Below are 26694 nucleotides of genomic sequence, written 5' to 3'. Positions count from 1 at the left end.
GAATAGATCTTAGCTGGATATTAAACATATTGTAACTACTGCACTTACAATGTATTTCTGCAACCAGAAAAACACAGGAGACAGGTAAGCCTTTGACTATACATTGTTCTAGTGCAACTCTTTTCCTGGGCCAAAGTTAAACTTGCTTTATTCCCAGGCAGGATATATGAGCACTCCCAGCTACTCTAAGAGCAGTGCCCTTTATACAAGTGAAGCAAAACCACCACTGCACCAAGGCTGAGGTTTCACAAGCAGCTGATCCAATTTAGATCCAGCTACCATGGAAAAGGGACAGGGTGGGGGGGAAATTCTTTACCCTTACTTTCTTTTGCCAAAAGAGAAAAAGCCTGGTCTCTTGTGCATAAATTTTAGTGCTTGCTGGACCTGTGTGATGAGTGATTTCCTTAAGCAAGTGTCACATTTGTGTATGAGGTGTGTTAGTGAATTGAAACAGTTCTCAGAGGAGTCTGTCAAACTATTAAGCTGAAAAAAAAAAAAAACCAAAACAGAGAAGGGAAAAAGTGATTGACTTCTCCCTTTCAGGGCAAGGGGAAGAGGCTTTTTAATCCTGCCTCATAAAACTGTAACGTAAGCGACAGGCTGGGATCAGAAGCACAGGAACATTAACCCAACAGCAAAAATACGGTGCCAGAAGAACAAGAGAAATTAGGTTGTGGCTCAGGGTGGGCAATGCTGGCAGGCACCAAGTTTAATAGACAAAATACCCTGCTTTTAATAATCTGTTTTAGCAGTTTTTATTTTAATAGCACTCTCCAAATTTAATTATTTAAATTATTTTAGTGTATTTTTCACCCCAAATTAAGGCTGATTCTAACAGGCTCCTGATCATGACTAACATGTCAATTTGCAGCTGGTATATAGTTCACACATTAAATTTGGCACAAATTGCCTCTTCAGGAAAATATACCTTTAAATGCATAGGTAAAGTTATTAACTAAATTGTGTGATTCTTGCTTTTATATTAAATTATGGTAATACTTTTACTAGATACAGCTACTGCATAAATTAGAAATATTTGGGTCAAAACAGAACTGGGAATAAACATGTTGATCTGAAACCTAACAAGCACATAAAATCTTGCAGAAGGTGTGCAATTTAAGCACTAAATTAGTACAGTATCTTAAATACTGCTTAGGTTTGGCCACCGAAATAAGTTGTGGAGTTTAAATATTTTTCAAAAGTAACACAACAGTTACCCTGTTGCTCAATGTATCCATATCATTTTTTCAAATGCTGACATCATTTCCATAACAGAAGTCAAGAGAAAGTAATCAGTCCTAACACTACTGCAATCCAAATGACCTCATAATTAATCTTTTACTTCTGAAAGAACTACAGAGGCCAGTAGGTCATTGTGTACATGGGATGTTAGAATGCAATGGTATTTTAAGCACTACCTTAGCAATGGCATCTTGCAATCGATTGGCATCATTGCGAGTGTGTGCCAGCTCTTCCTGCAGACCACTGGCCAAGGTCTCTGCTTTTTCCTTATCCAGCCTGACACTCTCCAGCAGGTCTTGTATATCTGATTTATCTCCAGAGTTGTGGATAGAATACAACTCAGCCACTCTCTGCTTTTCGTGCTCCAGCTGAGCTTTCAGCCTGTTCATCTCAATCTGGTCACTGGCTACTGTGGCTTTGTACTCCTCTAAGGTAGACGCCAGAGCCGTTTTGCTTTTCTGCTCTGACTCAATAATCCGTTCCATGTGGTGATTCCTTTCTTTTAATGCCCCTATCATTTCTTGGGCCTCCTTGTTGTCTTGTTCTGCCATCTTCAGAGTGTTGCTCAGGTGCTGCTGAACCCCCAGCAGCTGCTCCCTCTCGAAGCGAGCATTCTCGGCCAGCTCCATGTAGCGCTGCTCCAGCTCCATGTAGCGCCCACTCTTCATGTCCTCATCAATGACATAGGAAATATGGTGTTCATCCAAAAGGGACCGGAAATACTCGATCTGACGGCTGAAGTGCTCCAGCTTGTCGCTTTGCTGGCACAAAGACTCCATCAGGATTACTTTTTCCTCTCCAAGTCTTTCATTCTCACTGTTCAGCTCTTGTGTTATTTGTTGCAGATCTGCAAGCTCTTGGAGCGTAGCTTGGAGCTCTTCAGCTGTGCTGTGTTGATTCTCTTCCATCTGATGGATCCGTTCTGTCAGACAAGCTACGGATATTTCACTTGCATTGCCACTGCTTCCCTTCCTAGATCTCTCTATACTTGGTACTCCTTCAGATTCTGAAGACGATGGAGCATCTAAGGCATCATCACTTGATGTCAGTGGCTGATAAACTTCACTGCACTCACTGTCTAAATTATCCATGGAATTACTGTGTTGGTTGTCCATGAGAGTGTTTTCATCCTGACTTAACAAGTCTTCCATCGATCCGGGAGCAGAACCTTCCACTGAAGATGTCAGAGTGCCCCCACCATCGCTGTGGTTGCCAGCTGTAATCTCTGGACTCAAAGACTGATAGCCAAAGAGCTTTTCAGAGTTGTCCAGCCTTTGCTCCAAAGAAAAGCCCAAAGCATTTAGTCTGTCTTTTAACATTCGATTCTCATTCTTCAGCTGGTTGAGCTCTTCTCGGATGGCAGTGTTTTGTTCCTGTAACTGGAGCAGTGTAGACTCTACATCAGTTGGCTGATGGACAACAGTGGCTTCTTTCTCTTCAGATTTTTCCTCCCCTTCAAGATGATCTTCATTGAGCCCCAGCTGAGCACGCATGTCCCTTAATTCATTCCTCAGATGCAAGATTTCCACATCTTTAGTTTTTGCTAATGTCAAAAGATCATTGACCTTTGCTTCCAGTGCAGCTTTGTCGCTGATCTGATTGTCTGACTTGGACTTGCTCATGCGGATATCGGATTCCGGGTTGGCGCGGCTGCGGGAGCGCTTTGCCAGCACCGTGTCACCGGGGCCCTGTCCTGCCACAGGCAGCTTCTTGCTCTGGCTCAGACGAGATCGATCCCGGATCCTCTCTCGAGAAGAGCTTGACTCTTTATTTCCAGATGAAGTGCTACGCTTAGCTGTGGAACCTGTACCTGTACGTTTTTTGAAAGTTAGGAACACGAATTTAAAATACAGTATCTGTCACAGAAGGCTGTGTGCTTTGTATCAGCAGTGGTTGATTTTCTGAAGCACACCGCTAAATACATTTCGTAGAAAATACTGGAAGTAAGCATTAACCAAACATTCACATTTTCTGCTTTCTGTATCTTAATCTCATTGCATAAAAATGAAGATTAATTATTATTTCTTTATTTCCAGATGCTTTACAGTTTTGCAAGCATTACTGAGTCCAAAACACAGCAATGGAAGGCAAGGCCTATTTCATTCCATATCATTAACACACTAAATGGTTTCACTTTTCTGAACAGTTTCTGAAAGCTCTCTATTTCTATAAAGCAATACAAAATGTCCAAAATGTTCACTGTAACAAGTCATCTTAGAAATTTAGTACTTGTGTCACAGCTTTTTTTAAACAGATGATTTTAGAAAAATTATTCTCTATATTAATGTCATTTTATATAATAGTTGCATAGTCAGTACTGAAAAAACTAAAAGGAACACCCTCTAAAAAAGTAATTACATTATTAAAACCAGGAAAAGAGTTCAGAAGGTGTGTGATTTGACCATTTGAGCACTTCATTAGGCAACCTGGACCCTCAATGAATTAAATGAAAATAAAAAGCCCCCCAACTTCCATCTTTAAGAACCAATATATTTACCTGCAATAGTTTTGGGTTTGTTTTCCAGACTGTTCATGGCTGTCCCTGGAGCTGAAGATGCTGTTGATACACAAGAGTTCTTCTTGGCCTTGACACCATTGGTCATTGACACTCCACCACCACCAGCCATCCCTGCTAAGAGGTCATCATTACTCTTAGTCTGGAAGAAATGGAAGAAGCAGCTTTAAGACAGCTGGCCCAGAAGTCTGCATAGCCAACATTTCTACTGTTACAGATTCCTTCCATTTAAAAAGTACATATTTCACAAGTCATGTGTCTATGCAAGAATGCTGAAAAGTGTAAGTGCACTGCACTGTGCAGAGTTGGTAAACTGAAATGGAACTTTTAACTCCTTACATATGAGTGACCCTTGAAACTGAGTCTTCTCTCTTCCCCAAAAAATTTTTAATCTTTCATTACCAAGGAGAAAAATAAAAAACCACAAATCAGTTAAAGCACAGTAACGCACCATAGCGTAAAACTTCCCAATTTTGACTGAAAGTTTCCTTATGCATAAAAAGGAAGGCAATTCTTAGATAATTAAACCACCAAATGCCAGGAAGTTAGTACAATATCCTTCAATTGCATATGATCAAATATTTTCTGGTGGACAAATTCACAACAAAAAGCTCAAATCAAAGAAGAACAAAAATCAAACTGACATTAGCAAAACACAATTTCTAGCTTAAAATACTAAGCAACAGATCACTGGAAACTAGGACAGAGGCAGGGGAAAACCCACCCTCACCATATATCCTTGTCTTGCTTTCTTGCTCTTTTCTAGGGAATTTTAAGAGATGGGGCATTTGTTTGATGGACTTTTTGTCTAACCTCATATGATTGTTCCTGAAACTACTGTTAGCCACAAAAGCTGCCTAGAATGTGACAGCAAAGGCAGCAAGCACAGGATTCTCAACAACCAGACTCCCAAACAGAATACATCTTTCAGAATAAAACAAAGTCTAGAAATACTAAGATCATAAGCATTAACTGGCAGACTTTACACTCTTTCAAATACAATTTTTCAAATTGCGAAAATCAAAATATGTTCAACATTTTTCCCATTATATGAGAAAAAAATAAAAGAAAACTGCTGCTAGCTGTGCTAGCAGCATTCCTTGAGCAACTGTATTATTCAGCTGGATAACACATTTGAACTGACCTCCAATATCCCAGCAAAAAAACTGTGGTTAGGAGTTAACCAGTTGCTTTCCATTATGTCTGCAAGTTTGTAACTTCCAGCTCACACACATCCACATTAAAAACTATATTGGAGACACTGCAATTCTGCACATTTAGAATAAAGGTACATTTGCTGAATTAAAAAAAAAATAAAAATAGTTGCATGTCACTCTGTTCTCTCTTTGCAAGTGCCAGTTCCAGAACAGCTAGGAACACTGATCACAGCAGTGTGGAAAGACCATGGATGGGATCTGTGCCATTTACAAAGAGCAGCTGCAAAACAAAAGGGAGCTTTGGGAGGAAAACATATTTGCCTCACCATGCAATTGATAGCAATATTGAACATTTACAGATAGAAACATCTATTTTCAAATTTAAAATCCTCCAGAACAACAATGTTTTTATTTATTCATGTCAGAAATGGTGTAGCCTTCTGAAAAGGTTCATAAAAGGCTGGAGAAAACACTTCACTCCAAGGATCTAGTCTTATGTGCATCTAAAGCTGGCTTCTCTGCTATGAAAATGCCACTGTTGTTTGCTGTGCAAACAAGGCTTTTCCAAGGGCTCCTTCCTCCCAGGAGTCAGACCAGCTCCCTGATCTGCCATGTCACAAAGTCATGCAAACAGGCACAGGCAATGCAAATAGAAATAGGAAAGCAAAAATACTGGAGCTACAAAAGCCATAAAACCCACCCAACTCATGTGGGGAGGCTGGGCTGAGCACAAACTACTGGGGTACAACAATCACAGTCTGATCTAATTAGATTTTGTATCTAATCCTAACTAATTTAGTGGGCATGGGGGTACAGGGGAGGGAAACAACCCTGTGCAGCTATTGCCTAAACCAAGGCATTACAAAAGGAACAGTGATTTTCTGCTTTGCTGCTGGATCTGCCCACCTGCCTGCAAATGTGATAGTTCAAACAGACTATGAGCTGTCAGCATTTTTACCCTGCTGAAAGAGTGGGGAAATTAGATTAAGCTTTTAGACACTTAAGAGTACAAGTACATGTTATCAAGCCAAATAGGTCAAGATGTGACTCAGCTTGAAGAAAAAAAATGCTAAGTAAAATACACATTTTCAGACATTAGTCATCTGCAGTCCCTGCTGAACAAAGGAATTTTAGACAGCCATTCTTCTTCTGACTTACCCATAAACTATTTCTGCTCTAGGTTGGAAGGCACTGCCTCCTCTGCAGCCAATTAGTAAACAGTTTCTCAAAGCTGTAACATTATATTCTTGGCAAAGAAAACTATTTAGCAAAGCGTTGGAAAAATTACAAACCAGCAGCTCTCAATGCTCCACAATGGCAACAGTTCAGAACTTTTAAAATCAAAGTAATTTTGTAGCATATCTTTTTAATTGAATGGTGTATATTCATTAAACAACTTTTTCCCATTTACTAAGAACTGTGCCATCCTGCTTAGCATTAAAACTCTTATATTAAAATATAATTAAAAAGAAATGCTCATCCAGACCTATTTTGATTTTCTGAACAGAAAAACACTTTACAATTATACAATTCATATTCTGTTTTCCTCTCACCACTTTCTTTCAGTGCAACGAAACTTGAATAATGACCTATACAATTCACTTCATCTTACTTTCTCAACAGGTATATCCTATTTACTGCATCTCATTCAAATCCCTTTATATATATATAATTATTCCTACCTAAGATTTTCTTTGATGGTTGTTGTTGCTTCATCTGAGTTTTTCAAGCATCAAACTTCAAAACAATCTAATTAAGTTAGGGCATTTTGCAAACAGAATAGAAGCCTAGACACACGAATACTGAAAACACAGTGATTTTTAATATTCAAATACTGGTCTCCAAGTCCTGGCTTTTCAGGGACACTGGATTTTGCAATTCATCTGAAGTACAGCTGCTGTCTAATTACAGCTGGGAGTGTTGGCAGCATCACAAGCTCATTAGCTGAAGAAGTAAAAAAATTGCGATTTTAAAAATAAGAACACATTATTCATAGAGTATTTTTTTACAAATTAAAAACTAAAAGTTGCTGGCAGTTAAAATTCTGTAGTAATAATATGTGTAGGGTGCTGAACATTTATGCAAGTGCTGGGCAAAGTGGGAGACAAAATCTACAGAGAGGGAACCGAGCAAGGGCACTGGGAAGCAGCCGAACAAACAGACCCTGGGACAGGCTCAGCTCTGCTGAAGGGTGGGACCCACAGTTTCTTCCTGTGCTCGCTGTCCACACACTTTGAAAACTCCACAAAAAAAGACAAATGTACGAAACAATGCAGTTAAAGAAGCCTACCCAAAGCTGAACACTGGCCTATAGTTATATCATTAAGAGGATGCTATAATTACAAAGTTATTTTCAATTTTGCAGCATTATTACTGATTGAACCAATATTGTTATAGCACCATATTTGTACTCTTTAACAGGAGCATTTCACTCAATATCCACCTCAAAGGACTGAATAAATTGGCAAGCACTGCAATAAAATTGTTTAATGCCAACTTTTTTTCTTTTCCATCAAAGAATATTAAATCCAAAACACACACCAATTCGTTAGCTCTAAGAGAATACCCTACAACCTCTATAAGGAAAACAATATGCCAAATGTTTCATCAACAACATCAAATCTAAAATTATATGGAAAAGTTTTTTGTTTATTTTTTAAATACTACTTCTACTGATATTTCTTTCAAGCCAGAAAGAAATTTGTGATTTGTGATTACAATTAACATGTGATTTGTCAATACAGTAAACAAAAGCCCCCAAACAACTAGCTTTGTTATCTAAGCACAGAACACTCAAAGAAGATTCATCACTATCATTAAGTCACACAGTTGGCACAACATCACCATAACTTAAGACATCCAACTGTATGAGTAAGCCTGGTTGAACATAAACCTGAGATAAGCCTTAGTAATCAAGAGAAAAATTTCATTATGCCTCAAACTTGTAAATTGTCATGAATTCTAATCCCACACCAAAACATAGCCAGAAGTGTTACTAATATAAGTAAAACTGTGAAAGCATACTGGGTCAAATCTGTTCAGTGTTAGATCATCCTCCTCCTTTATCTCCCTGAGAGGTATGACATAAGAAACTTGATAAATAAACTACAAAGGACTTTAGTTGCTTTGAGAGGCTTCTAGAAATATAAAATAAGTAGTATCAACAAGCATCAAAAGATTATTTAAAGCTAAGAAAACTGCAAGAGGCATTGGGAGATGGAAGAAAGGAGGGGCATTGGGAGAAAACCTCCCTGAAACCTGGCTTGCAAGTTCATCAGCAAAAGTATTAACCATTCTTCCATAAAAGAAAAGGAAGAAGAGAAAGGGAACGTACCTTTTGACTTCAGTAATCCTGCAGAGTTATTACAGAGACCTCAACTCTTACACTTCTTTAATTTTGGATGTTTATTTGCCAGTTATATAAATGGCCTTTGTGGCTTCCTGTGCATCAGTGACAGTGGTTCAGGTCCCAGCTGGACACCCTGTTCCTTGCTCTGTTCATTTGCTCCAGGGCAGCAGCAGCACAGCACTGCACACTGAGCTGCAGAGAGCAAAAGGAGCTGGATCCAGCCACGTCTCTGTGCCAGGAAAAGGAGGCACACCAGGCAGGCTCACTCCATCCATTCAACCCAGACGTGGTTGCTCCCAGGTGAAAACTCCACACCAGCACACCTCAGTGTGTCTGCTTGTTGGAAGCCATATGCTCCTATATGTACTGCCCTGTTTTGCTACTGTAAGAGAAAACTTCTACCTTTGAACTTGTTCTGGGAGCAAGAATCAACTTGTGAAAATTCAGCTCAAGCAGTACTTCAACACAAAGCAAAGGCCAAGACAGCCAGAAGGATTCAGCTGCACTGACCCAACACAGATCACTGACACAAAAAAGAAACATCATTAGTTCTTTTTTCAGAATTAGTAAATAACTCTTATCAAATCCTGTTAGTCGCTGACACCCTTCAAGCATAACACCAAACAAATAACATTGGTCAGAACACGACTTCCACTCTGCTCCTTTTACTGAACAGCCAAGTCCTGCACAGCACACCGCTCTCCGTCTCATCCTGCAGCAGGAAAGTACAGCATGAATGACAAACAAGATCCTGTCACCCTGCCCAGTGTTCTGTAACTACCCAGATTCCCCCCAGCTACCCATGCAACCTCTAGTCTAAGCTGCATTAAAGACAAGCCTTGAAATTCTACCCTCTTTAAAGCTCCATTGTGAAAAACACAAATAATCAGAATGTTCTACTGGTTATTACCTTCAAAAGAGATGCTGATGTCCCGGTTTTGGAGAGTTTTGTTACTGCAGACACCGAGGAGCCGTTTTCTGGTTTGGCTTTTTCACTTGTTTGAGTTTTATTTACTCCAGGCACTTTGGGCACTGAGCCAACACTCCTGCTTGCTTTCTTCATTCTGGGCTGTCTGTTTATGATGCATTTACAAACGAATCTACAAGCAGAAAGAAAGAGATTTTAGATATAAAATACAGACGAAAAGCAATGTCTTCTTTTTATAATGTTCTGTTTAAGACCAGAAATCCAGAAGAGCAGCAAAGATCACAAATTAGAGCCAAACAAAATGCATGTGACTGACCGATGGTTTTCGACTTTTTTTTAAAGGGATTTTTGCTAAGGACTAAGCACTTCCTACAGCTCCACTCCAAATTATAATCTTTTTTTTTTTTTTTTTTTCAGTTCTAGTTCCACAAATGGCATTGAACCGAGGATATTTTATAAGTGACCCACGTTGCTGAGTTCACTCATTAGCCAGTAAAAGAAAGGCTTATTAGGGGGCAATGTCCTATATTTCTGACTGTGGGAAGGAAAACACTCTGTGAGTATTCAGGCAACAGCCTAACTACCAACAACATTGGATCTGAGCAAAGATTACCACGAGCTTGGTAGCTACAGTGCTGAGAGAAAAATGGCAGTCACAGAGAAAAACTTACTCTACAAAAAATCCAAAGAAGTTGAAAGATTCAGATTCCCTCAAATCAATTACTTAAAATCCCAATAACAAACATACAGAATTTTACAAAATTTAACACAAGTTGTGTGATCACGAGGATTATCTGCAAGAATGAACCAGAAGCAGCTCACTGGGTTCCGTTCCTGCAGCTTGGCCCAGCCTGCTGTCTCTGACAGCAGACAGCTGCCAGCACTGCCATTCCACCCACAAGCACAGGCAAAAGTCCAGAAAACAAACCTGACTTTATCCAAACCACAGCAAACCCAAAAACTGTAGGTATTACAACAGCAGCAGCTAATTCCAAGGAAGCATAGACTAACAGGAGAACAGCCACAGAACAGCTATAACTTGAAGCATGGGCTACCAGAAAGACTAGACACATCAGGATCATCTCCTCCTGCAAGAGGGAGAGTTGGCAGCTGTTTGCTTCATCACCCCTGAGTCAGATGTAATGGGATGGAAGATTAAGAGGACAACATCACTCCACTTTCAGCCTTATGGATTCCAGGTGGAAGTAACTGACCAGGTTTATCTGAGCCCAATACCAGTTGATTGGAAACATGAAACACGTCCATGAGCACTGAAACATTTCCATCTCTTAAAAACCGAAGCATTTCAAAGGCACAAAAAGCAGACTGATAAACTGCATGTACGAGGCATTTGACATAACACAGTGGTCAGGAAGTGCTTGATAATTTCAGCTAACAAAATTAACAGCATACCCTTATACACACTCCTTCCTTCTGAGCATCACCGCAGCTGCACACAAGTATATCTCAATTCTGACTTTGATAAAAAGTCAGTAAAACTCCAGGAGTTTTACCTCCTCAGATCCCTAAGGTCTGTTAACAGAAGCAACAGGAAGCTTCATCTTAAGACACTGAAAATATTTGTTTATAGCTTCCAGCTTCCCTTTAGCTCTGAAAGCTGCCACAAACAGACACAGAAAACTTTGTTTGCTGTTGCAGTTTCATCATCACAATGCCAAAAATGCACCAGTCCTGCTATACAGCTACAAGGAAACAGAACGCCTTCACAGAAGATTAAATAACTGAGAGATAATTTGAAATGAGAGACTCCTTTAAAAACCCAAACCAGAAAAGCCCCACGAGGGTAGTATGTTTGCTATACACACATAATATTAAGTGGTACAACTGCCTATTAGATTCCAGAAGCAGATGGTAACACTGGTTACCATCAAAGTTGCCACACTTCTATTTCTTGCCTTTTTCATGTTTATGAGTCAAACACTTATTTGTGCTTTTGATCTTATTCAACTGAAAACTAAAACTGAAAATACTAAATAGGATCGAGTTCTTTACTAAAACTGGCATCTTTACTGTTAAATGGTATTTTTGATGTTCTACAGACATAAATAAATTGCCCATAGCACGCTTGAGGAATAACCCAAACGAATTTTCAGAGCGCAGGTAAAGAAAAACTACACACCTGCCATAACTCCAGTCAGTCAGAACCATCCCTTTTGTGACAGCTCACAGAGTGAGAAGGCCAGTGCTCCAAGGAGGGTTAGGGCACCGGCAGTGACATGGCTGATACATTTGGGCAAAGCCTGACAACCCTGCCTGGCAATGCAGATAAAGCAGTGGCTCTGGCTGACACCGACACCCAGCACTGGCTACTTGCAATGCACATTCTGCAGGTCTCACACTCATCAGCCCTGACACACCTTGCAAAGCCAGACACAGCACACATGAGCTTTGCATGCACAGTAAACACAGTTGGATCTGTTTATTACAGCAAGTAAGACAACAACATAACCCACTGGATGGATGGCCTCAGAAAGTGATGCAGGCTAACATTACCTTTCACAGAACAAACCATTTATACTGGTATCAGCTTATCTCAGGGGGTCAGTAGTGACAAGACTCTGTGAACTCAAATGTTTCTCCTCCGTGAGAAGTGTTCCTGAAAACATGCCACAGTGTTTTTTGCTTCAAAAACAGCAACTGCAAAGCACAGTGATGGAAGCAAGCAAAACTCAGTAATGTCAGCTAAGTATAATACTCATGTTTCATCACAGCATTACTTTCAAATATCCATAGATTTGACACTCAAGAGCACTATTTTTGATTCGCTGAAACTCAAAGGTAGAACCACATTTCCAGAAACTTTAAAGATACATAGAGGACAAGAAGGGTCAGGGACCACTGCTCCTGTTTTAATTCCAGATAAACTAAGCCTTAGTAGTTACTTTCCTAATGGAAGAAGTTTTTATAATTTAAAAACTGAGAAAAATATCCAAAGGGTCACACAAAATAAGAACAAGACATCAATTAGCATTACAGGTTCTAAAAGCAGCTGCTCACTAAGACTCCTGAAGTGAATTTATGGCCTCTCTGCGCCAATTTCTCCCCTCTGCCTTCTCCAGGAAGGAAAATGAAGATGGGGTTTCAGCACTGAAAACAGAAGACAGAAGACTGGAAGTAGAAAAAGCCCTGCTTCATCCAATTTCTCAAAAGGCAGGTACGGCAGATAAAAATTACTTCTGTGCTTCTGAAGAACACAATCACATTCATTAGGAAGAAACAGTATTAAGGATCAACAACAATCTTGTCTCTGCCCACCCAGAAAATTTAACAATAAATTTTAAAGTAAGAAATAAAAAACTCTCTAACCAAAGGAAGCTTTCTGAAGCACTAACAATTCAAATGAGAACTAAAATATTATTTCACTATTGTTTTAAAAAGAAAATACTGCATATTTTATATTTTATATTTTGCCCTAGGGAGAAAGAAGGAATTACTGAAGACTTCCTTTCCCTTTATACACACTTCCTCCTCAAAAGAAAAAAAAAGAAAAAAAAAAGAAAAAGGAAGAAAAAGCCACTATTAAAGAAAATATTCATCAACAGGCACAAGACATTACTGGAAAACATTTGATTAATGATAGCACAGACAGTATCAGTTAATCAAAATGGAAAAAAGCCAAAGCAATGCCAAAATATCAGATAGAAAGACTGCATTCCTAAACTAAACTGTAACTATTCCCTCTAACCTGTATCCTTTCCCAGCCGTCTCTCTTTCCACAGCACACATAGTCCAGCAAACAGGAGAACCTTGCTCTGGAGTGCTCTCCCTGTTCTGTTGGAGGCATGTGAAACCAGTCCTGCACTTTATACCAGCTGCAAACACAACTGCATAAATAATAATTTAAAACTCTTTTGCCCAATAGCATGGCTCTGCTCCTGACTGTAAACTGATATGATGCATCCAGCCAGCCAACGTGCAATGTTTTCAGCATTACTCTTCAGAACCCTGAGCACTGAAGCAGAGCAGGGAGGGGATGATTCCTTACTGTGATTGTTTTAATCTCATCCATTATTTAATATGCTTGTTTATGCTAATATTGCTGTCACAAAAGTAAAGGTCAGTTACAAGAGCACAGAATATAGTTTCCTGTGCCTGGAAGACAATAAAGGGTTAAGCAACAAAAGTATTTTTTGAGAGGCATTAAGCAGTATTACTTACTAGAAATTGTGAATTATTAAGAAAATTATAAATAATCTTAGAACTATTTTTTTAGAGATTAAAAAAAGAAGCAAGCAATACCTCAAATCTGAGGATACTGAGTACTTTTGAAAAATCAAATACCCAAGTTACAGAAGAAATTGCTCACATTTAAGAGAGATAGAGTCAGTACACTTTCACTCTCTATTTGTGCAAATTCTTCGGTTTTGATATATTTAGGCTGACAACTTTGTCCAAATAATTAGGGAATTATGTTTTCAGGTCACTTACACAGTCCCAAAAGCCAGAAAAGCAAAGAGATTATAAAGCACAGCCTCATCAACCCCCGGCAAAATACAGACACAGAACTTTCCCAAGTCCCTGCAGACAAGACAGCACAGACACAAAAAAGCTTCATATCTAGAATATTAAGTAAGTTATACAGAAAGAGACACAGCTCTCTACATTTATAACTTTCAGTCTGCAAGCTGCACAAGCACTCTACAATGTCTCTTGCTCAGTAATTCCAAAAAACATGATATATAAACCACTGGATTCCAATAGCCCAGAGCAAATGGTGCATTTCTTTTATTGCTTAAGATCAAGTTTTAGTGACTTGAAAGTTTGCTGATGCTAGTGGGTTATTTAAGACACCAAGGACAACAGGAAAGTCCATGGAATTACAAAGACCCTTATGAGACTAACCAGACAATAAAAACAGCAAACAAAATTAAATATAGGTAAACACAAACACATCTGTCTCTCAGGAGAAAGCAACCTCAGCTTCAAATAAAATGTGTTCTCAGTGTATCAATACTGCTCAGCAAGAGTACAGCATTCTGATTCACAGCTTCATTAAACTATCAGTACAGTGTTTGGAATAAGGAAAAGAAAAAAAAAAAAAGCAAAGCAATTCCAGAAAAGAATAGAATACTTAAAGTAAGTAACAGAGAAGGAACCATCAAACACAAATATCACACTCAACAAATCAATTTTTTGCTCATCTATCCACACTTCAATTGCTATGGGCAGTTCTCTCAACCTCAAAAAAAACAAAACAAAACAAAAAAAAAGGTTTCCTTACAGATCTTAAAATGATAGAGTAAGGGACAAAAATAAGATCAAAGGTATATAATAGCTCCCATGAGACATCTCACAGGGAACATGACAAAAGCCTATCAAATCTGCAAAGGCATGGAGAAGGCAGACTGGGAGTGGCTGCTGATCATCTCTTCCAGCACTAAAACTAAAGACAAGCAAATTAATTTAGAGCCAGATTCTACATGAAAAAGTGAGCTGTATTTTTAATGTATATTGTGTGAAAAGAAGGGGAGAGTGGCCATGCACAAGGCACAGAAATTTCCTAATGGCTGTTAAATATCTGAGCACAAAGGGCTCAGAAACCCTTCTGAGCCAGAACTAATTGCAAGGTGGGAAAGCAGTCAGGGTAGGAGGGCAGACTTTGGGTTTGGGTTTTTTCCTAAGGCATCTGCCCACAGCTGCAGGTGGGCTGGAGCTCCAGGTGGGCTGGATCCCTGTGCCAGTGCGGACAGGGTCTGCTACGTTCTTGCACTGCCAGGAAAACACACAACTGTGCACTGGAGCACAATACAGACACAGCACACGGGGCTGCACTCCTGGAACAACAGCTGCAGGCAGCCCTTCAGAGAGAAAAGACCTTTCTATTACTTTCTGTCCTAAAAACTCTGAAGAGCCTTTACAGTTTTCCATTACAAGTTACGGAATTACAAAAATAGGAATTCTGCATTTAAATTATGATATCACATCCACTGCTTTCAAGCTGCATTTGCTATTGCTCCTTCTCTTTCAAAGAGAAGGGAGGAAAGACCACAGCTTTGGGCAAGAATTGGTTGTTACACACCTCAATTTCTCTACTCCTTCTTTGGAGAAAACTTCAGAGCTGTAGCTGCTTCGAGCAATGTGTAACCGTTGCAATACTTAACATTCCAGACAAGTGACAAGAACATTTACAGAACTCCTGAACTCACAAACTGTGCTCTAAAAGCCTTTTCATAACAAAATTAAATTATGTAGCCTTGTTTTCAAGCTCCTATTTCAAACAACTGCTATTTCAAACCAGAAAGAAAAAACAACTGTTCATCAACTAGCATGGGGAAACTGTTCCAGAGGGAAGGGGAACACTGAACCTAACTTGGTCTCAGCATGAGCTTCAACACTGACTGCAGCTTCAGAAGATTTCTTTTAATCATAGCTTTGAAAAGCAGAATAACAGACCAGATAAATCCATACCTTACTGGTATACATCGTTGAGCTGATTAAAAAACATTCTATGTGGGCTCAGTATCCTTAGCATGCCCGTTAACTACAGCTGCTCACAGCCCAGATCAAAACACCATGCACATTGCTGTTAAGTAGGATTTGTTTCCTTGGTGTTAAAAATACAGGTAATTTGATTATATTATCATTTTTCATTCCTTTTGGTAAATTTCACAGCTGCATCCAAATTTTAAGCCACACACTAAGAGATGAGGCAGCATATACCTATTTCCTGGGTAGCAATTACACTTCTATGTCAGATTGTACATGCTTGAATAAACAGCAGACACACCAACCTTCCCTGTAAAACCCTTAGGTTAATATTCCTATAAAACAGAGCCAACTCCTACAGCAACATTTGTTTTCCAGAAAAAAATTTAAAAATTACACACTAATTTTCCCACACAAAGGACTGGCCAGCTTTAAGTACACACCTCACTAAGGTAAAAAGTAGTATTTGGTAAGTTAACTCCATTAACTGGAAGTGCTCTTACCTGTTATTCCAAGCATACTCTAAAGCAAGTGTTATTCCAAAAATCAACAACCTTCCAGTTGCAAAGGTGTATTTGGTGTCCTATAACCTTCAGCATATACTGTACTCCTCACACAGCAATCAAAGTCCACTGGTGGAATGCTTACACTGTTAATTGCTGTGATTCCTACAGCCATGAGTCCTACTGACAAACACACACGTGGAAACTCTCCTGGCACTGCCTGGCAGTACTTTCAAAACCAGCCATGGCAATTTTAAAACCAGGGGAGATGGTAGAATAACACAACAAAAAGTGTACCACCAACACAAGAGCTTCCTTCCCTCTCAAACTGGCTCGCCCAGCCTACAACATTTCACTGCGATGTTCTCTCTCCAGCACAGCTGTTCCCAAAAGTGCTGCCTCCAGCAGGTGATCAGTGGTGACCTCCTCCCTTTGGTCCATTGCAAATGCTGTCAGCTGAACTCAGGTATCAAAAACTGCATCAAAAGCTTCTGCTGCATCAAGTTCCCAGGGAGGAGTGAGGCAGGCAGCAGCCAGGTCTCATCACAGCAAGGGGACAGAGAAAGGACATGAAATGGGCCACTTCAGGAGGCAGACCAGTGGCTCCCAGCACACGTGTGTTACAGGTAAAACCTGTAAGAGAAGTGAATAACTTGGACTAGGTCTCATGCTCATCCAAAACATTCCACCAGATCCTTCAGTTCATGAAAAATCCAAACACTCCAAGTCCTGCTACCAGGATGGTTATGGTGATAGCTCTGTTCTTACCAGCAGTTGATTAATTCTCAGCTTGAGGACTTTCTATTGCCTGGATGTCTGGAACTGGGTGTCCACTTCACCACCAACCTGGTCTGACAACATTCTTGAAGGCATTGCAACAAAAAAGTCCCAGAGAACAAAAAAAGCAATAAAGAGATGCATTACCTGAGGACCTTCCCAGGCCCCAGGTGCTTACAGCTCTGGGATTCCCAAGCCCAGAAAGGCCATCCTGGTCTCAGATGCACCAAAAGAATGACCTGAATGGGAATGGCTCATGCACAAGTCAATCCTGCTAAGGCTGGGGGAGGGTAGTGCCTGTTGGGGATTGCTTGAGTTAGTCATGAAAATAATTTAATTGTACCCTGCCACCTAAAGAGGCAGTCCCACCCCTTCCTTGGTCCTCTCCCTTCTCTCTATTCTAGAGATCACAGCTCATTTTTTGATGAGTTGGTCTTTCAGACAGATCAGGACTGATCTGACTCACCTTGTAATTGCTAGATACTATGCAAAGGAAGCAGCGGGACTGGGAGCAAGAAGGAAGTCTCATCCTTTCAGAGATGGTGTAGCCCCAAATTTGTTTTAATTCAGTTTCAGGCTATTGGCCGCTCAGCAACCGCCCTGCTTTAAACGAACCTCTTACTACCACCCACCAAACCCCCCTCTTCCAGGGCACAGATGAACTGTGCTGTTTTACACTATCACCACATGACAAAACAGGGCACTGAGGGGTCTGAAGCCTGGCTATCTATGGGTTTCAGTTCTGTGCAGTGGCCCACATCTTTCTTTGCCTCCAAGACCTGTCAACAGCACACTCATAACATAGTTTAAAGTCCTTCAGGCTTGGCAGACAGAGCAGAGACAGAGCCACATGCAAATCCTTCCTAAATACTCTGGTATCACTAAGGGAGGAGCAGTTACCAGCCCCAGTGTGGAAGCTCAAGGACATAACTTTGAGTCATATGGAAGAGAAGTCCTTGCGACAGGATGGAGAGGTTCCCATCTACTGGTAATTTTTTATTTCCCCAGGGAAAAAGGGTAAGACTATTTCTCTTCCAAATTTTATTCCAAGCCTTCCAGAAAAGGGTGAATCACCAGACAGTTTATGGAGTCGCTGTTCCCTGGGACAGTTTGGTTGTTGAAGCAATGCAGGGTTCTACATGGGACAAAGCCTGGGAAAGCACTAAAAGCCCAGTACAGCATCCCTAGCTGATATAGCTGTTGATCTGCTGATATCCTCATGGAATGCCAAGTGCACTTTTCACTGTGAAATGCTTTTAAGGTATTTCTTTGAAAAGCTCCTGTATCTCTAGATTTCCTGACAAGCTTTTGATGTGTGACTGAATAGTCAATAGTCATAGAAAACTCAGAATAGTTTTCCTCCAGAAAAACATAGTCCTTCTATTAAAAGAGGCTATACTGAAGACTTTCTTTTCTTTCAAATGTCCTTTATATTACAACACTAATGTCCATAACTGATAGACTTAATTTTCTTCTGTAGATGGACACTATTTTTCACAGGTGTGTATATCAGAAAGATTTTCAGGAAACTGTCAAGAAGTTTTTGCAACAAGTATTGGTATGATTTCGTATCTTGAACGTAGCAAATGTAGTTCTGAATATGCCACAAAGTAGACTGAAATTTAATCCGTACACGTGGATATACCCTTTAAAATACCCTTCCCTGAGTTTTCACAAACAGAATTTACATTGTTTACAGTAATATCTATCCCAGCAAACTACTAAAACCTTTGGAGAACAGCATGATGATATCACTGAACTTTTTCAAAGTCACAGACATGCCCACGTTACAGGTTGAGGAAACCCTCTTCTGTAGTTTTGTATAAAACTAGAAAGAACAGCAACGGTAATGGGGGAGAAGTTTATGTCACAAAGTTTTCATTTTAACATGTTAATTCTTGATGACCTCAGTATAGTTAAATACAATGATACTGCCCCATTCAAGGATGCATCTCCTATTTACAAATCCTTAATCAAGAATAATTTGATGACAACTACTAGCAACTGTATGCATTTAAGAAGTTCATAATTTCCAAAAGAGACAGTAATTGTCCATCTCATACAAGCAAGTGCAGGTACAAAGCAACTTTGCACGATTCTGTCACTTAAAGAAGGTTCTTTTTTGTTGTTGTTGTTACAGAAAGAAATAAAAACAAAACCAAAACTTCAAGTGTACACAGTTACTCAGATTTGTAGAAGGAATCATGTCTATTAAAGTAGCTTTAATTTTCCTTTTCCAGAAAAGCCTATATTCCTTCAGGGACTTGAAGGAAATATTTGCCATTAACCATTTAAAATGCTGGTCACTTTTTAGGGAAGAGCAAATTGGAACAGGCAAGACCATTGTCTGGAAAGACTGCACAGCAGATGCTACTGTAAATGCACACCCATTATCAACCCTCAGTGTCATTTACTTTGCTAAATAAAAGAAAATTTTAGTTCAGTACATTCTGACAATTCAGTAAAAAGAAAAAGAAAAAAAAAGATTAAAAATCCTATGGCTAATCAGAGAAAGTCAGACTCTAGCAGATCATTTTTATAAACTTGCCAATGTCACTTGAGACCTGTCCATACAAAGACAGCCAACATTCTAGCAGTGAAATACATTGAAGGAGCCTCTCCAGCACCAACCCTCACACAGCAAGGAAATTCTGCAGCCGAAACTTCAAGAAGGCTCCATCTGCCAAAACCACTGTGTGCTTTTAATTAAGAACATCCACAGAAATGTATTAAGCTGAACACAAAAAGTTTCAGGGAGCAGTAAGAACGCCAGCCTCTTGGTCATGTTTTCCACCCACCTCCCCAAACACAGATCCCACACAAAATCATTACTCACTGCATGTACCTGTGCAGAACATGTATCCCACACTGGCCAAATGACCAAAGTCAAGGAAATGCTTTCAGCATCCAAAATATACAAATACTTTCAGACTGATGTCATCAAATACATCACTCGAGTACTTCAACTCTACCTTAACTCTTTTTACTATTATTTAAATACTACATGTTAGGTGCTCAGTTTATTTTCCTGGATAAAACTGCATATCTAACACTTAGTCGCAGCCAATTATTACCTTGGCTCCATTCTGGCACACAGTGACAGAAAATTGAATTTATACAAGATTTATCTTTCAAAAATGTCAAACCAAGTTTTGAAGTAAGTAAAAACTTGTTAATTACTCTTCTGAAATTTTGCTTTAGTGGCTTTATAACCATTTACTACACAACGAGCAACTAGTTCTAAATTTCTTTTTTTTCTTTTTCTTTGGTACTGAAATCTTGTGGATGGAAGGAACCCTTCATAAAGTCTCCTTTCACCTAACTTCAGAATTTATTCTTGCATTATTTTTCCATGCAATTTGGGAAGCTACTAGTTCTGCCAACGACTTGCAACACAGCATCAGTTCTTTGCAAAAGTGAAGTACCCCAAGAGATTTAGTTACAAAAATGAAGATCAAAAGTCCTAGTGCCAGATAGGTGTAGGACAGTAAAGTCGTCTTTCCCAAAGAAAATCATGCACGTATGTGTGAAAACTTTACTAATGAATTATTTATGTTTAAAGATAGTTAGCATCCTGTTACTACTTTCAGGCTGCACTACTGCTAAGTGCTCCAAATGGTGGCATCTCTGATCACTTCAGCTGGAATAAGCTCAAAAGAAACAAGTAATAAGTTCCTTGTACCTAGTCACATAAGGCTACCATTACGTAAATCAGCTTCCAACACTTGCTCTTTCTCCTTTTTTCAGCATAAAGACCAAAAATAAGACTAAATGGGGCGTTTTTTAATTCAGGAAGTAGAAGCCTACCACTTCTTATGCTGTTTTTCCCAATGAACAACAGTGATTCAGTCCCATTAATAGCATTACACACTGCTAGGACTGGATCCGTGTTGGCAAGACAGGCTTCAACATGGCAAGGTCAAGAAAGAGCTTCTGAATTATGTTAGTGCAAAATCACTTCAAGAGTTTCCACAGCCTCCATCTACTGAGAATCTATTTTCCACTTTTATACCAAAAGTAAAGCAAAAATGGCACAAATTTGACTTCAAAATGTTATTTCTAAGTACATATCTTTTAATACATAAAATGCTGAGTGCACATCAGATTTATTTTGTACAGTTAAGTCCTCGCAGCATAAAAATATCCATCCCAACATGTGCTTTGACAGAAACTTCTAAAACTCAAGAGGTTTTAGACCTGGCATTTGCCACCTTTAAATGATGCCCAGGTATGACTCAGGAACATGCCAGCATGCCAATGCCCCTGCTGACAACGATGTGGCCAAGCACGTGCCAGACCTCAGCCTTACACCCAAGCTGTCTTTGATTTGCTACTATGGACACAGCCTCCAAGGAGGGAAACCTTAGTTCCAGCCTGATGCAGAAGACACCTTTGGCAGATGCCTGGAAGGCCAAAGAGCACAGGGGGAAAGGGAAAATACCCTGGAGCTGCAAATCACAATAGAAGGTAGCAGTCCATGACACCTGGAAATCCCTGCACAGAGCTTTTCCCACTGTGATGCTCCACCATCATCAGACTTTAATATAACAAACCCTCATACAATCTAAGAAAGAAGACAGATCTTTACTGATGATCACACTAAAACACATGTCAACAATCAACTTGAGCAGATAAAATAACTGGGAAACTGTTGGTTGCATTATCTAACTAGATAGCCCATTATCTGACAGAAAGAGAAAAATACATTAAAAAATTTGAGATGTTTTATTCCCAATTATGTATCACGTTCAAAAAAAGAAAGAAAAAGACATTTATCTTCAGCCATTCAAAAACATCTGAGAAAGCAAGGGGTTTTTTCCTTACTTCACCTAGTTCACCAGCCTGGAATCTGGTTTTTCCATTAGCTGAAAGTGAAGCGGCAGTGTTACAAGAAACATGAGACTACTCCCGTCTCAGTTTCCCAGTTTTAATCTCAGACTATTTACAATGACCTTCTCTTTTCATTTTTGTTAGCAACAACCTAACAACACTCAAGTAGGCTGGAGACGGAGAAGAAACTGCTTCTCTTCTTCTGAGCTACTGCAGCACTATATTGTGATCCAGTGTGCAAAGCAGCCCCTGGCTTTAATTTGTCTATCTTTTGGCAGCCAAAGTCCACAGCATTAATGAAGCAGGAAGCAGCTCCAGAAGGTTTATGTTTGCTTTTGGGGTGAGCAGACTTGCACCGACTATGCCCTTCAGAACCTACGGCTCCTTAGAGCTTTTTTCACCCCGCAGCACCACTTAAGTGACACATTTTCTGCTACAAGAGAACTGTGTTTCCCAGACCCCAGCACAGACAGACACTTTACACAATCACAGACAGTGAGATGCTGTTGTGGGGAGAAGGGTGCAGTTTGCTGAACACCAGCACAGCACTGCATTGTTTTCCTCCCTAAAGACACAGCGTATAGAACCTCTCAGAACAGGCTGGTGACTGGTTTTGGCCCAGCTATAGGAACCTGCCTCCCTACATCCCTGGTAATAAGTCGGGACTTGGAAGCTAAAACAGTGTGAGACACAGGAGGGCAGACAGCAGGCACGAAACTGGAACTTAGAGGCTCTTTCAGCTCTGAAAAGGCAGAAAAACCGCCCTCCAGAGAGAAGCATGAGACCAGAACCCAGACAAAGGTGCCCCCAAACACACCAAAACCCAGCCAGAAAGCTGCTGAAGGCGGACACTCCGCCTTTCTCCTCAGGGAGCTCCACACGCACCCACCATCCCTCTCAGAGGCAGCAGCCAGCAGCCCGAAGCGAACGATGCCACCGCGGGATGCGAACGTGGGCCAACCTGCGCCTCCCCGCCGGCCGGGACCGCTCCGCTCCCTCGGCGCCTGCCCAAGATGGGTGACAGGGAGGACGCGGGAGGCGCGGGGCTCCCCGAGGCGGGCGCGGGGCGGTGTCACCGGCGCGGGGTGACGGCGCGGCCCCTCGGGGGGCGGCGGTGAGGAGGGGCCGAGCGCGGCGCTCCCCGCGGCCGCGAGGCGCTGCGGCCGGGACGCGGGACGCAGGCCCCGCCGGAGCCTGCGCGGCTGAGGGCGACCCTCCCCCCACCCCCTCCCCCAGCGGGTGGGCGGGCGGGCGGGGGTCGGGGCCGGGCTGTGCCCGCCGGCGCTCAGCGCTTACCGGGGCAACCGCCGCCTCCTTCCCGCTGCTTCGCAGCCCCGGGTCCGGGGGCGCCGCGCGGGCCGGGCCGGGCCAGGCCGGCGGGAGGGGGGGAGGGGGGGGGGCGCGGAGGGGCGCGCGCACGGCAGGGACCCCTCCGCCCGCCTCCGCCCCGCCCCCTGGCGGCACCGCGCACGCGCCCCCCGCGGGCCCCGCCCCGCGCCCGGGGGCCGTGAGGGGGGAAAGGGCGGGGCGCGGGCGGCGCGTGCGCGGGGCGGCTCCTCCCGCGGGGCGAGGCCGCTCCGCACCCGAGTCCCCGAACCGCGGGATACCGGCCTCAGGTGGGGAGGGAGGAAAAGACTCTGAGCACGGCTTGTGACTCAACGCCGCCGGGTCGTCTAGAATATGGCCGTGAACTGAGCGCCACGTTCAGTGTTCCCTTAAACGCCTCCCGGCACCGTGATTCCATCACCTCCCGGGGCAGCCCGTCCCGATGTCTGATTATCCCTTCTCTGGAGAAATTACTCCTCATGTCCTGCCTGAACCTGCCCTGGCGCGGCTTGAGGCCGTTCTCTCTCATCCTGTCCCTTGTTCCAGGGAGCAGACCGGGATCCCTCACGGCCGCATCCTCCTGTCAGGGAACTGTGGAGGGACAGGAGGATTTTATTTTTAAAATAATCCTTAGGAGGCCCCTGGGCCTCCTTTTCTCCAGGCCGAGCCCCCCCGGCTCCCTCAGCCACTCCTCATCACACCTTTGCTCCGGACCCTTCCCCGTCTGAGGGCGGGAGGGCGGCAGCAGCCCCGGCCCAGGGCCCATGTCTGGGACTGCTGAAAAAATCCCTTACTTTGTGGGGGGTTTTGGGGTAGGGGGATAAGCATGCATATTTTAAACTCTGGCACCAAGCACAGACAGTGCAGGAAATGTAAGTGTGAGTGGGGGGCTGTGGTCTTCTAAACCTGTGTCTTACTGTCCAGGTCTGTAATTGTAGCTTTTCATTTGAGTGAGGAGTAGGTGTTTAAATGTGTATCTTGGCTTAAATGGACTAGAGTTTTCTTCACTGTGTTCAGCACAAGCCCAAAATACAGCCAGTACTTGCCACCTTGAAGAAAATTAAATCTGCCCCAGCAAAAACCAGGACATTGTGGTAGGAAATAGCTTTGCCTTCTTGGGTTACAAGAACTCATGTGCACACAAGCTTTCAGAGTCTGAGCTCTCTTCAAATGCACTAAACTAAGCTCAGCTTTGTAGCCCCTCACTGTACAGGATGTTTGACTTGTCACAAATAACCAGAAACTGAAGTTAATAACCCCAAATGGCAGCGTGGGTGCTTTGGTGGCAGGTACAGCAGAGTTGGTACTTACAGGCACTGGCTGGGAAGTGCTGTGAACACAGTAATGAAGAAAATGTGCTGATTTGACACATCCCTGTAAAAGTTTCCCTCTGTTTAGGTTAAAGCTTCTTTCCCAACAGCAACTCAGCTGTTTTAGCAAAAGAAACATTTCAGTGTAAGACTGAGTTGTGTGTTCTCCCTTGAGGTACATTCCTTCTAGAATTCATAGAATTCCCAGGAATACAGAATTTGTAGGTTGCAGGCTGGTAGGGCAAGTATGATTTACAGTCTCTCATTATCTTTAGTGAAGTTACATTTTTAATATTATAAATCAAAGTAAATGATATCTCTATTATGTCAGAATTCCCTTTAAAACTGGCAGGATGTATGCTGCCAGATATTGCAACATAGTTTGATTTACATGGTGGGAAAAGTTTTCTGTTTCTATGTCTTACAAAGTTAGTTTCATTGAGATGGCCTTCCCTGCCCATTTCTCTGTCACTCTGCTTGCTCCTACCTGCTGGGGATTCCCCTGGCAGGCAGCTGCACTCGTTTGACAGTGAAATGCTCCTTTATGCTTAAGTAATAATCCTGATGTTTATTTTCCTACAGTATGACCAATGTCACTCTGCTAGATTTTCTGCTCTGTGATACCTTCAGCAAAATGTTGTCCTGTGTTTCTACCTTTGGATTGATTTTTAAGTTATCAGCTAAAAAATGGCATTTCAATGGCACTACTTCTGTAGGATGTGAAAAGTGACTGCATTTGTTTTGTACAATGTATTTCTCACGGTAGCCCACAAAGGGCTCAGCTTTCTGTTTTGCAGCAGGAAGCAGTCACTCAGCTCAGTGAATTAATGAACAAGCTGCTAGCTGAGAGCGCATATGCCTTGAATCTTGCTTCTGGAACTTAAAAGGTCACTGGAAAAAATGTGTTAAATTTCAGTAGTGTGTGCTGTAACGTGTGCGAGAGTGGTTCAGCTGTCTGCTAGGAAAGCTTTCTCATTGTGGTTATGTCCTGGGTTAGACTGCCCCAGAGGATTACAGAATCTCCATAACTGGAGGCTCCTAACAAAGAGCAGACAAATGTCTCTCCGGATCCAGGCAGGGACGGCTGATCCTGCCTCACACTGACAACTGTATCCCCAAGGCCACAGGGGAGCTGCTGCCCCAGGGCAGCCCGTCCAAGCCTCAGGGCTGTCTGGGAAATGGAAAGACGCCTGCTCAGGTGGAGCAATTTGCACGGAACATCCGTGGTTTTTATATTCATGTTCTTTCTCATCCTGCTCCAGCCTTAGGTGTCGTTCTCTCCCTCTCGTTCCAGGTGCCACAGGTGTGTGCTGCCTGCTTTGCTCGGGCCTGCACACCAGGCTCACCTCGAGCCCGGGCCAGCTTTGTTCCCCTGGGACCTTGAGTCGGGGGAGGGGAAAAGCACCCGCGGGAGTGGCTGGGATGCTCCAGGCTGGCAGTCAGCAGAGAGCCGGACACGGTAGGAGCTGAGTGTGGGTGCAGAGTGCCTGGTGCAGGACACAGTCCCTTCCAGGCTCATCCAGGGGCTGCTGTTCCACATGGTTACACTTCAAGGGTTCACTTTCTGGGAGAGGGAGAACCATTTGGCAGAAGAATTCCACACTGAAGCTATTGGAAAATTATTTTATATTATACAGCCACACCACTGGTCTGAAGTATTAGTAATAGTCATTGAGTCTTACCCAGTTCAGGGGTAAGAATGATACCCAGGGTAGTTTTAAACACTGCAGTCAGTTAGTTACCTTTTATCTACTCCCAAACTTGCAAGGGAGCTCTGTAATCTTTGTGATCCACACTTAATGAAATGGGCTAGAGAGCTTTCAAGCAGGTATCTTTTTATTGTAGAAAGGTTTATATATTATATTAAATTTGGACTATATTCAAACATAAATGTACTTTAATTACATTAATAATTTAAACAATATTTAAATAAAGCACCAAGTTAGCTTGATTTAGGTAACTGATTCAGTTTCCACACTGATTCCTACAAAATCCCACTAATTTCATGCAGTGTTTGAAGAACTGGAGGCCAGAGCTGATTTCTTAGTAAATACAAACTGCAATTCAAGTGCTCTGCACACAAATGGAAAGTTGACAAAGTCTGAGAAGGGCTGGATTTTGAAGCAGAACTCCTACAAAAGGATTCATACAGATCTGAACATGGACTGGGTCGCTCAGCTATTTCTCTACCTTCCACATAAACTATTTCCACACATTCAAGTTGTTTCAGTTTAATTCTCTGTATTAACCTCTAGATTTTAGGTGATACAGCTTTTACCTTGTAAAACAAGAAACAGCTTTTATTTTGAA

General features: G+C 41.9%; 1 protein-coding gene across 2 annotated transcripts in view; it reads right to left on the bottom strand.

Annotated features, from left to right (window-relative positions):
* The window catches only part of SPECC1L (sperm antigen with calponin homology and coiled-coil domains 1 like), a 62867-nt gene extending 39814 nt beyond the window's left edge, over positions 1-23053 (bottom strand). Inside the window, exons 1-4 of one of the 2 annotated variants that reach the window (XM_062504649.1) lie at positions 23045-23053; positions 9174-9363; positions 3740-3899; positions 1419-3052 (exon numbers count right to left, since the gene is read on the bottom strand). In XM_062504649.1, coding sequence (XP_062360633.1) covers positions 1419-3052; positions 3740-3899; positions 9174-9326 — 1947 coding nt within the window. In that variant the 5' untranslated portion in view covers positions 9327-9363; positions 23045-23053. Of the gene's footprint in view, positions 1-1418; positions 3053-3739; positions 3900-9173; positions 9475-23044 lie in introns of those variants that run through there. The other variant, XM_062504650.1, reaches the window with a different exon arrangement.
* Positions 23054-26694: the final 3641 nt, after the last annotated feature.

This window comes from Cinclus cinclus, chromosome 17, assembly GCF_963662255.1.
Source record: "Cinclus cinclus chromosome 17, bCinCin1.1, whole genome shotgun sequence".
NCBI classification, from domain to species: domain Eukaryota; kingdom Metazoa; phylum Chordata; class Aves; order Passeriformes; family Cinclidae; genus Cinclus; species Cinclus cinclus.
The sequence above is the reverse complement of the archived record's forward strand: the minus strand, read 5'-3'. Positions and strand labels throughout refer to the sequence as shown.